The 12,769-nt window shown below is 42.5% G+C and overlaps 1 protein-coding gene and 1 pseudogene across 2 annotated transcripts in view; both read left to right on the top strand.

The window, feature by feature from the left end:
- Positions 1-12,769, top strand: part of KIAA1549L (KIAA1549 like) — a 353,245-nt gene that overhangs the window by 243,466 nt on the left and 97,010 nt on the right. For both annotated transcript variants that reach the window (XM_053562897.1, XM_053562896.1), the window contains exons 9-10: positions 1,712-1,863; positions 8,668-8,839. In XM_053562897.1, the coding sequence (XP_053418872.1) occupies positions 1,712-1,863; positions 8,668-8,839 (324 nt within the window). The remainder of the gene's footprint in view (positions 1-1,711; positions 1,864-8,667; positions 8,840-12,769) is intronic.
- Positions 3,094-5,558, top strand: LOC128565241 (heterogeneous nuclear ribonucleoprotein A3-like; annotated as a pseudogene).

Below are 12,769 nucleotides of genomic sequence, written 5' to 3'. Positions count from 1 at the left end.
CTCAGGCTTGTCCGGGGCCAGGAGAGGCCTGTTTGGAAGTGATCTCTCAGCAGGTTGAGCTATAATTTTGCTAAAGGAGGCATCTTTGAACCAGCGAGTGCAGGGGTTTTTCTATCGGGGCCAGCAAGTAGGCCAGCCCTTCCTCAGCCTGCCGGCTATATCAGGAGGGGTCCTCTCAGGGACCTGAGGCTTTGGGAACAGCGCAGCCCTTGTTTCATCTTTGTGTGAGAGAATTCCGCTGATGAATGAGCTGGGAGCCCCTCCTGAGGGCCCTAGAAAGAGAGTTGTTTTAAACCCTCCAGGGGGATTACTTGGCATTTATGGCTTCAAAGAAGTAATTTCTGAGACCCAGCTGTGGGTTTTATTTCTCTCTTGATTCATTTAAACATCATTCTCTGTATCACGTTGTTGCCAGCTGCCTGCTCTGGCCTCATACAGAATGTGGTCGTTTGGAATTTGCTGCTGGCAGCGCCCTGTTGTACTGGACGTTATAACAACCACACGTTCTTTACATCCAAACCATTTCCCAATCCTTGTAGATGGGTGGTGTTGATGATCTTTGGCTGGACTATGGTAGAACAAACTCTATTAAGTGAAAAGTCTTATATTACATTCCCAACCCTTGTAAATTTTGGTTTCTTTAAGAAAATGAGAATTGTGGCTCGGTACCTGTGGCTCAAGCAGCTAAGGTGCCAGCCAGCCACATACACCTGAGCTGGCAGGTTCAAATCCAGCCTGGGCCTGCCAAACAATGATGGCTGCAACCAAAAAATAGCCAGGTGATGTGGTGGACACCTGTAGTCCCAGCTACTTGGAAGGCGGAGGCAGGAGAATCTCTTGAGCCCAGGAATTGGAGGTTGCTGTGAGCTGTTATGTCATGGCACTCTATCCCAGGGTGACAGCTTGAGGCTCTGTTTCAAAAAAAAAAAAAAAAGAAAAGAAAAGAAAATGAGAATTGTTTTTAGCATTTTTAAAATTTTGACATGAATGTGATTGTAGGCAATGTTTGTGTGTTTGGGGTGAAATGTGCTTCCCAAGGGACATGGAGCAAGGACTGGACTTGGGGGCAGACAGAGAAAGGCAATTGTCCTCATAGTAAGGAAATATAGCAGTCTGAATGGCCCTGGTGTGCACTAAACCCTCCTGCATGGACCTCCTCCAGGCCTTACCTGTTGACAACAGGAGCCCTGGGTGTACACAAAGCCTCACAGTGGAGGAGGGTTTGGAAAGAAAGGAGTTTCCCGTACCTGCCAGGCTCCAGGAGCTATGCTAAGCTGTTTCATCCATCTCATCTCATTTAAACCTTAGAGCTCATTAGGAATATATTTGCTGTGATGTGCACTATTTTATTCCTGTTTTATAGAGAAGGATGTGGATTTAGGGAGGGCCAGAGCTTCCCTATGGTCTCTTGACTGGCAAGTGCCAGAACCAAAAGACAACCCACTTTGCATTAACCTGAACTGTGCTTGAATGGGAGAGGACCTGAGGAGCCCTGGGCAGCTTTAGGGTGGACACGAAAAGGACCCCACACAAGAGGGAGAGATGAAGATGCTGCATAGGGCGGTTTGCCCAGATGTAAGGGGTTGAATTGCAGAGTGAAGCTCAGGTTCTTCAGCAAAGCTATTGAGAAGGAAAAATAAAATAGGGGTAGTCCTGAGCTGGGACCTCTGAGTGAAAACTAGCAAAAAACCTCTGCCTTCTGCGTCCACAGTGCTGCAGGGTGTGGACAGTTCGCTGGTGGGCCTGCACAACCAGAGCTTCGCCCGGGTCATGGAGCAGCGCCTGGCCCAGCTGTTCATGATGTCCCAGCAACAAGGCCGGCGGTTTAAACGAGCCACCACCCTGGGAAGCTACACTGTGCAGGTGGGTGTGTGCAAAGCCACTGGGGTTTTCTGATAACTGGCCCATCCCTGCTGCAAACTTTAAAATTAAAATTAAAAAGCTGTTTAGTCAACACTGTTCTCAGGTTTCGGTGTGGAGAGCGCCTCCTCCTACCTTGTCACTAACTAGATTATAAAGAAAGGAGGTCTCAGAACAGAATCTGCACACATGCAGGTACTGATGAAACAAAGTTCTTAGTAAGCAAGTACCCACTGATCATCAGCCTGTTCTATAAGCTCAGTGAAGTCCCAACTCTGTCCTTTTAGGCCATCTCACTGCCACTACTATGAATGGCAGGGTTCAGTTATCTGCATTTAGTCATTTTCAACAAAAAGAACCCTCCAGGCGTATAGTGAACACCTGACCACTTAGAGATTTAGGCCAAGGAGAGGTAGAAGGCACTAGAGGGGCCCTGCCTGTATCTCTTTACTATTGCTGTGCACACTGATTGGAATTCTAACAGCCACCCCTGGATCTTTGGGGTCTGCTCTCGAGATTTTGAATTCCACTTTGCACCTTCCCTGTTGGCCAGAATTGCCTGGGATAGACTGATGGAGGTGTAAATATCCCAGCTCTTTCACCTCTTTACTAGGAGGATTCTGAAATGTATGTTTCAGATCATTTCTAAAGCTTTCCTGCAGAATCAAGCTTCAATCACCCTCTTTGGTAGCTGGCTCCGTAGCGCACTGCTGGTAGACTCCATTCCCATCCTGTGTCACTTGCTCACATTCCTGTCCGTTCCTGTACCTCTCAAATAAATACCGGCACTCCACTCTTCTCAGGGTCTGCTCCTGAGTGAACCTGATCAAGGCAGGGATAAAGCTTCTAAGCCTATCTGGTTCCTGCAGGTGTGGGGGCGTCTCTAGCATGTTCTAGCCAATCCACGTATTTTTTGAGTACCCCTAATTTCACCAGTGAAAACCCATCTCTAACATGTTAATGCTAATCAGCAAAGCTTTGTTGACCATGATCAAATTACAGAAGTATTCCTGGCTGCTGCCTCTGGAGTGGGTATTTCCTAATGGAATCTAGACGACAACTCCTGGCATGGGAACCCCTGCTTGGTCATTGACCACATCGAGAGTGTAACTGAACACTACGAGGAAGCATTTTAAGGGAAATTGCAGCTGTTAGCACAGTCTGTTTGCAGATCATGTCTCCAGGCAATCTTGTGAGTACAAATAAGCCGTCCTCTAGAACACATTTCCCTGCATGAGTCAGCATCATGCCCCTGATGGAGACTCCCAGGCCCTCCATCCACAGGTGGTGAATTTGACCCTTTGTTCCATTGGTTCTAAAATCTTTGTGGTCTGTGACAACCTCATGGTGAGGTAAGGTGATGGTTGATTTTGTGTAGGTTCCATGGGAGCTCAGTCATTTACACTTTGCCAAATGACAAAAAAAGAAGCCACTGGTGCTCTGACACCTGTGAAATGGGATTTGCATCAGCCAAAGGGGGAGAAAGGACCACACTACAATCCTGGTGTTATTTGTAAACCTAAGAATCTAACACATTCTGCATATCTCAAAGGGCCCAGAGAGATGTTCTTTCTCTCTTTCCTTTTATGGGCTCCGTGTACGTGGCCCCTTTAGCTGCCTGGAAAGTCTCAGGGAAATAAGTGGAGGTTCATTTCTGCAAATCCCTAATTTCCAGAGACTATAGATCACCTTCTAACTTCACACGTAAAGAAAAGTTGGTAAGACGAGTTTGCTATTAAATCAAAATCTAGTTTTGAATGGTCGTTCACCTTCTACCTTGTTATATTAACACTCTCCCCACCTTTTTCCTAGTAGGGAAAAGAAGAAAATGCCCAAGTTTCCCCATTAAAAATTCACTCTACGCAGCTTACATCCTTCTTCCACCCAGAGGCCTTTCTTCTGGGCTCAGATCATGTTAAAAGATGAGCTTCCTTCATGAATATGGAGATTTACATGTCTAAAATTTAAAGATATTTCTCTAGCTCACATATTTGAAAAATTGAATCCTAAGAAGAAATACATATGAATAGTAATTTTTTTAATGTTTGACATCATTTGTAGTCAAAGTAATATGAATTTTAATAAGATGCCATTTTCACCTACCAAAGACTAGCAAAATAGTTCTACCTAATAATGATGAGAAGGTGAAATAAACTTTTTTTTTTTTTTTTTTTTAGAAAGAGTCTCATTATATTCCCCTTGGTAGAGCACTGTGGCGTCACAGCTCACAGCAACCTCTAACTCTTGGGCTTAAGCGATTCTCTTGCCTCAGCCTCCTGAGTAGCTGGGACTACAGGCACCTGCCACAATGCCCGGCTATTTTTTGTTGTAGTTGTCATTGTTGTTTTTTAGTTGGCCCAGGCCGTGTTTGAATCCATCACCCTTGGTGCATGTAGCTGGCGCTATAACCACTGTGCTATAGGCGCCAAGCCAGAAATGAGCTTTTTTAAACAGAGTAACTGAGTGTGACTTTTCTGGATGGCAAGTGAGTAATTTAGAAAAGAACCTTTTAGCTCTTGGTCCCACATTGAACTCAAGTTGGAAGAGGCGAATCCGGTCTCAAAATGGAGTTGTAAAACCACTGCCAGGTTGCCCCCAGCCCGACTCCGGCCGTCGCCGCCGCTGCCGGAGGGAGGAGGGCCATGATCCAAAGGAACCAGAGCAGTTGAGAAAACTGTTTATTGGCGGTCTGAGCTCTGAAACTACAGATGATAGTTTAAGAGAACATTTTGAGAAATGGGGCACACTCACAGACTGTGTGGTAATGAGAGATCCCCAAACAAAATGTTCCAGGGGCTTTGGTTTTGTGACTTACTCTTGTGTGGAAGAGGTGGCTGCAGCCATGTGTGCTCAACCACACAAGGTTGATGGGCTGTTGTGGAACCAAAGAGCTGTTTCTAGAGAGGATTCTGTAAAGCCTGGAGCCCATCTCACAGTGAAGGAAATTTTTGTTGGTGGTATTAAAGAAGATACAGAAGAATATAATTTGAGAGACTACTTTGAAAAGTATGGCAAGATTGAAACCATAGACGTTATGGAAGACAGGCAGAGTGGAAAAAAGAGAGGATTTGCTTTTGTAACTTTTGATGATCATGATACTGTTGATAAAATTGATGTTCAGAAATACCACACTATTAATGGGCATAATTGTGACGTGAAAAAGGCCCTTTCTAAACAAGAGATGCAGTCTGCTGGATCGCAAAGAGGTCGTGGAGGGGGATCTGGCAACTTTATGGGTCGGGGAGGAAACTTTGGAGATGGTGGAGATAATTTTGGCCGTGGTGGAAACTTTGGTGGAAGAGGAGGATATGGTGGTGGAGGTGGTGGCAGCAGAGGTAGTTATGGAGGAGATGATGGTGGATACAATGGATTTGGAGGGTAACTGTGGGAACTGTGGCAGTGGTCCTGGTTACAGTAGTAGAAGGGGCTATGGTGGTGGTGGACCAGGATATGGAAACCAAGGTGGCAGATATGGTGGTGGAGGAGGATATGATGGTTACAATGAAGGAGGAAATTTTGGAGGTAACTGTGGTGGTGATGGGAACTATAATGATTTTGGAAATTATAGTGGACAACAGCAATCAAATTATGGACCCATGAAAGGGGGCAGTTTTGATGAAAGAAGCTTGGGCAGTCCATATGGTGGTGGTTATGGATCTGGTGGTGGAGGTGGTGGATATGGTAGCAGAAGATTCTAAAAACAACAGAAAAGGGCTATAGTTCTTAGCAGGAGAGAGAGCGAGGAGCAGAAGGTTCTAAAAACAACAGAAAAGGGCTACCGTTCTTAGCAGGAGAGAGAGCGAGGAGTTGTCAGGAAAGCTTCAGGTTACTTTGAGACAGTTGTCCCAAATGCATTAGAGGAAGTGTAAAAATCTGCCACAGAAGGAACGATGATCCACAGTCAGAAAAGTTACTGCAGCTTACACAGGAAACCCTTCTTGTTCAGGACTGTCACAGCCACAGTTTGCAAAAAGTGCAGCTGTTGATTAATGCAATGTGGTGTCAAGTAGATGTACATTCCTGAGGTCTTTTATCTGGTGTAACTTTGTCTTTGTCTTTTTCTTTTCATTAGATCAGGTATAATTGCCCTGTAAATTGTGGTAGTGGTAACAGGAATAAAAAATTAAGGAATTTTTAACTTTTCAAAAAAAAAAAAGAAAGAAAGAAAGAAAGAAAAGAACCTTTTAGATGTTCACAAACTCACTCCTTGAAATTCATCTTAAGGAGATAAAGGAGAAAGCAAAGACAAAAGAGCAAGGACATTGTTTTCCAGAAAGTGTCCAGAAAAATAATCCCGACAGGTGCCTTGAGGCAAAGGTGCCGTCTGTGGTTTGGGCATGTCTGTATCCATAGCCCCTTCTTAAAGATTCCTAAAGCATATTTTCAGACCCAGACTCTAGAAAGGCCTGAAGTAAAGAAATTTCCTTAATTTTGTTCAACATACTTATTTCCAAATTCACACGTCAAGAAGACCCTGTTTTTAGTAATGTCTACATTTCCCCAACATTTTGTTATGAACATTTTCAAATTCACAGAAAAGTTGAAAACATTATGCAGTGAACACCCATATGCTCACTATCTAGGTTCTGGAATTAATATTATATGTGATGTTACTATTTTGTATTTAAAAACATATATCATTTCTCATACACTTTCCGGAACACACATTTCCATACACTTGCAAACTACAGATCAAAGTTCTAGAACTTCATATAAATGGATTCCTATAGCACATACTCTTTTGGGTAAAGCTTTTTGATTCAGTACGGTGTTGTGGAGATTCATCCATGTTCTTTTATTTTATTTTTGACTGGGTCCTATTTTCTTGTGTGACTATACTACAGTTTATCTGTTCTTCTGTTTCCAGTTTGCAGCTATTTAGCAAGGCTGCTATGAACGTTCTTCTGCAAGTCTTTCTGTGGCCACATGCTTTTGTTTTTCTTGGAAATTGGTGTGTTAATTACTGGTTTTCTTGGAAATTGGTGTCTGAATTAACGGGTTCATTGGGTTGGTGTGTGTTAACTGTTTAAGAAATGGCTTGATCTTTCACCAAAGTGGTTGTACCATTTATACTCCCACAAACCAGATACGGAATTCCGATTGTTTCACATCCTCACCAACACTTGGAGTTGTCAGTCCTTAATTTAGATAGTCTGATGGATCCATAGTGGTATCTTGTGGTTTCTCCCCCCAACTGAGCATTGTGTATGTACTTAGAGGCTATTCCAGTATCTTCTTTTGTGACATCTCTGTCCCAGATAGTTTGCCCATTTTTTACTGGGTGGTGATAATATCTATTTTTTAATTGTTATATGAGGCATGCATACAAAAGAGTTTAAGAAATATGCAGAATTCAAAGAACACTAGTAAAAAGAACCCACAGCCCAAAGGGTGAGAACATTGCTCTTACCTTACCCCAGAAGCTTCTCTGATTATACTCCCTTCCCTCCCTTCAGAGTTGAGCATTATTCTGACTTTCGTATTAAATCATTTCTGTATTTTTCATATAGATTTTACTATCCACGAGTGTATCCCTAAATAGTACATCATGTTGTTTTGCCTGTTTTTGAATTTTATAGCCCAACATCAGGCTTTTGTATTCATCCGTGTTGATACAAACAGCCTTGGTTCACTCATTTTCACTATTGTATGTTATTTCTTGTGGGACTAGTCCTTAATTCATTCATCCAGCCTGTTATTAATGAAAGATGTTCAACTTTCAAGATTTTTATTGTTATGAAAAATGTTGCCATAGACCTTTTTGTAATATCTTTTATTATTCTATGAAACTCATACTCCGTAACATACACTTTGGGAAATACTACATTTACCAATTGTTAATTTTAATAGCAAACAGTTGATAACATAAATGTTCAATAATAAAGGGTTAGTTAAATTTACAAGGTATGCATACAGTAGAATGGTATGTAGGTTTTAAAATGTATGCTTTAGTATTTATGGTTATAAGTTTTTAATTGCCATAGTAAAAAGTTAGTAACAATCTAAAGAGTTAGTCAAATAAATTTCTGAGGTATGCATTAGAATACCATGTAGTAATAAACCCTATGCTTTTGTTATATTTAAGGCCATTTAAAGATACAAGTAAAAATAGCAAGGTATGTTATATAGAGTATGATAAATAATAAAGGTTTGGTGGAAAAAAACAAAAATGGAAACAAACGCTTCAAAATGATAATAATTAGCTTGTGGTTGAGAGAGTATAGATAGTTTTTATTTTATTTCGTTTCTTGATGTTTTTCCATATTTTCAAATTTTCCTATAGTTTTATGTATAACTTTTACAGTGAAAGAAAAAGTAGCAATATTATTTTAGAAAAAGAACTTGGAGTTTCCAAGTACTGCTTGTATCAGAGATCTTTTGAACTGCAGACATAAAAGTTTTTTCTTTCCTTTCTGGCAATTGTAGATACTTGAAATTAAAAGTCTCATCTGAGAATAACCTAACATGCCCTGAATTAAACATGAAGGCCTATTTTCAAATGAGGCCAGACTTCCGTGGAGGCTGGGAAACATCACTATCCCATGTTTTGTTTTCCAACCTCAAACTGCTCTTTCTAGATGTTCACATTTTTCAAGGCTTTTTTCTCCTCCCAGTCTCTTGCCCTGGTGACCGTAGGCTTCCTGAAATGTTGGCTATAGGGAAGGATGCAAAGGTTGGTGTCTAACGTGTCTTTTGTGGGTCCAGTTAGCCACAGAAGTCGAGGGGAGAGAGCCTGCTGTTTGCCTGAATGATCGCAGGGTCAGTGCAAGATGCCCTGTAAACACACAGCCTCTCTTTTTCCAAAAGATGGTAAAGATGCAGCGTGTGCCAGGCCCAAAGGACCCAGCGGAGCTGACATACTACACCCTGTACAATGGAAAGCCTTTGCTGGGGACTGCAGCTGCCAAGATCCTGAGCACCATTGACTCCCAAAGGATGGCCTTGACCTTGCATCACGTCGTCCTTCTGCAGGCTGACCGTAAGGGGATGGTCATTTCATTTCATATTTTTCATGCAGTTAAGTGTTCCCTGCAAATCAAAGTGATTCTCCAACTCATGTTCATAATTTCAGAGCTAACCCTATTTCCATGTTGGAAGGTTCTAACTTAAGTCAACCAGCTATGTTTTCTGTGTTGTTTGAAGCAATAGGCTTTGGGTAAGGGATACATTTTGGATATTGGAGTGGTGGTAATGATAGCACTTTGCCCCCAAGCCCTACCCAGTCTTCTTCTTCAGCATAATCTCAGTGAACAGCTATAAAAAAAATTACTATAGCTGAGATTGTATTTGTATGCCGGGGGAATTAAAACTAATTTGATTCAACAAACATTTATGGAATCCTGCATGAACCGTGCTTAGTCCTGGAGGATGGGCAGAAGTGGGAGACCTGGTTTCTGCTTTTTTTTTTTAGTAGTATTAAATCATAGCTGTGTACATTAATGCGATCATGGGGCACCATACACTGGTTTTATAAACAGTTTGACACATTTTCATCACACTGGTTAATATAGCCTTCCTGGCACTTTTTTAGTTATTGTGTTAAGACAATTATATTCTACATTTACTAAGGTTCACATGTACCCTTGAAGATGCACCGCAGGTGTAATCCCACCAATCACCCTCCCTCTGCCCATCCTCCCTTCCCTCCCCTTCCTCTCCCCCTTCCCTGTATTCTTAGGTTATAGCTGTGTACAGCTTTCATATGAAAGCTATAAATTAGTTTCATAGTAGGGCTGAGTACATTGGATACTTTTTCTTCCATTCTTGAGATACTTTGCTAAGAAGAATATGTTCCAGCTCCATCCATGTAAACATGAAAGAGATAAAGTCTCCATCTTTCTTTAAGGCTGCATAATATTCCATGGTGTACATACATCACAATTTATTAATTCATTCATGGATCAATGGGCACTTGGGTTTTTGCCATGACTTAGCAATTATGAATTGGGCTGCAATAAACATTCTGGTACAAATATCTTTGTTATGATGTGATTTTTGGTCTTCTGGGTATATGCCTAGTAGAGGAATTATAGGATTGAATGGCAGATGTATTTTTAGATCTCTAAGTGTTCTCCAAACATCTTTCCAAAAGGAAAGTACTAATTGCATTCCCGCCAGCAGTGTGGAAGTGTTCCGTGTTCTCCACATCCACACCAACATCTCTGGTCTTGGGATTTTGTGATATGGGCTAATCTTACTAGAGTTAGATGGTATCTCAAGGTAGTTTTGATTTGAATTTCTCTGATGATTAAAGATGATGAGCATTTTTTCATATGTCTGTAGGCCATGTTCCTGTCTTCTTCAGAGAAGTTTCTCTTTGAGTCCCTTGCCCAGCCTGCGATGGGATCACTTGTTCTTTTCTTGCTTATATGTTTGAGTTCTGTGTGGATTCTGGTTATTAAACCTTTGTCAGAGACATAACCTGCAAATATCTTCTCCCATTCTGAGGGCTGTCTGCTTGCTTTACTTACTATGTTCTTGGGTGTGCAGAAGCTTTTTAGTTTGATCAGGTCCCAGTAGTGTATTTTTGAAGCTGCTTCAATTGCCCGGGAGGTCCTCCTCATAAAATACTCACCCAGGCCGATTTCTTCAAGAGTTTTCCCTGCACTCTCTTCTAGTATTTTTGTAGTTTCATGTTTTAAGTTTAAATCTTTAATCCAGTGAGAGTCTGTCTTAGTTAATGGTGAAAGGTGTAGGTCCAGTTTCAATCTTCTCTAGGTCGCCAGCCAGTTTACCCAGCACCATTTGTTAAATAGGGTATCTTTTCCCCACTGAATGTTTTTAATTGGCTTGTCAAAGATCAAATAACGTTTTGATTCATCTCTTGGGTCTCTGGTTTCTGCTTTTTAAGGAGCAAGAGAAGTTAACGAAGTCGCAATGGAATCAAATGCAGGAAGGTAATGTGACACAGGGCCTAAGAGAGGGAGGGCTTGCTTTGCAGGGGCATCTAGAAAGAATGAACAGAGGAAGGATATGAAAAATAGTAGCTGCCTCTTCGAATAGCCTTTCCTATGGCAGCGACTGTGCCGGTTGCTTTACCTGGATGTTCTCACTTTCCACTCTCACTGGAGCAATGTTTACTCAGATCCAAACTGTAGGAGAGGAAACTGAGGCTCATAAAAGTTAAAATACCTGCTCAGCATCACAGAAAAAGTTCTTAGGTAGGTGGGCTATGAATCTAGATCTGTTTCACTTGGAACCTATATTTTTAACTGTGTTATACCCACAGGCTTCAGCAGAGGGAAGGGGGGATTCCTGAGAGAGAGGCAGGAAAAGCAAAAGAAAGAAGGTGGAAAGTACCTGGTGTGCTCAAAAACAAGGAGTTCTAATCGCCCGCAAGAGTTGATGGGATTATAAGGGTGTGCTGAATGGGAGAGTCAGGCCTTGCATCGCAGGGGAGGGAGAACAGCCAGGGGGTGCTGTGGAAGATTTCTGAGCAGGGGAGCCAAATCATTGAAACTGTGCATTCTTCAGAGAGGTCAATCTGTGTCCAGGATAGGAGGAGACAGGAGGTGACAGGACAGGTGAGGCTCTACAGCAGTGCTTTTCAACCTTTTTTATCTCATGGCACACTTGAACCTATAGTTAAATTTCCGTGCCACACTTAAATTATGTTGATTAAAAAGGAAAGATTAAAAAAAGAATATACTAACTGTGCTTTGAACATCTTTTGAAAATAATTTAATTAATGATCTTTAAAATTTGGGGATGCTGGGCATGGTCACTCTGGGAGGCCAAGACAGGTGGATTGCTTGAACTCAGGAATCCAAGACCAGCCTGAGCCAGAGTGAGACTATGTCTCTAAAAATAGCTGGGTGTTGCTGTGGGTGCCTGTAGTCCCAGCTACTTGGGAGGCTGAGACAAGAGGATCACTTGAGCCCAAGAGTTTGAGGTTGCTGTGAACTATGACGCCAGAGCACTCTACCAAGGGTAACAAAGTGAGACTCTGTCTCAAAAAAAAAAAATTCTTTTTCCACAGCACACTGGTTGAAAATCACTGCTCTATGGTGGCCCAGGCATTGAGGGCTCAAACAAGGGCTATAAAGGAAGTGGGGGAAGGATTTGAAGGTGAGAGATTGGGTGGTAAAGGTGTTAGTATTCGAGCAGGGAAGGGCGTTGGAAGGTGATCTCTCCTGGGTTTTCTAGTTGGTGTCCCCGCTCCTTGAGAACCTGTCAACTACTCGCCTCATCTGTGTTGCTACACGCTCTTTATGTGGGCTCCCCAGCCTTCTGGTCTCATCCCTTTCTCCCATAAATTGTAGAGAATAGGAGTGAAGACGGTTGCAGGTACCAGACAAGAGGCAAAAGTGCTAGAGGTGGACGCTCAAAGAAGGGGGTGATTTGGGATATCTGCGGGGACAGAGTCCACAGAACCAGACAATGATTCTGTGTGTGGCAGGAGAAGGAGGTGGTGTGGGAGAAATGAAGGGCGACTCCTAGGAGTTGGGTTGAGCACTAGGTGTAGTGTCATTTATTGAGATGCAAAAGGTACAGGACCAAGAGGGTTGATTATTGGGGTTGGCATGGGAAGGGGGCATGGATTCTACAGTCAACATCCCACACCTGACATGTCTAAATCCAAACTCTCAGACATGTCAGGTGTGGGATGTTGACTGCAGACCTCCTGTGCTCAGGAGACATGAACTTGAGAGTTATCAACATAGAAACAACAGCTAAGGGAGTAGGTGAGAATCACCAGGAGATGAGAGCCCTGGGGAATCCATGTTGGAAAGAGAAAGAGCCAGCAGAGGACACCAGCCAGGAGCACGGGAATGGGTGGGGGGTGGGAAGCAGCCCAGGAAAGTGGGGGTGATCCAGAAAACACGCAGAGAAAGTGAATTGCAGAGAAGGACTAAGCTACTGTGCAGTGTTCTTTCTTGAGAGGCAGAGTAAGATAAGGATGGAGATT

This window comes from Nycticebus coucang, chromosome 14 (genome assembly GCF_027406575.1).
Source record: "Nycticebus coucang isolate mNycCou1 chromosome 14, mNycCou1.pri, whole genome shotgun sequence".
Taxonomy (NCBI): domain Eukaryota; kingdom Metazoa; phylum Chordata; class Mammalia; order Primates; family Lorisidae; genus Nycticebus; species Nycticebus coucang.
Note: the sequence above shows the minus strand (reverse complement) of the source record. Positions and strands in the feature narration are given on the sequence as shown.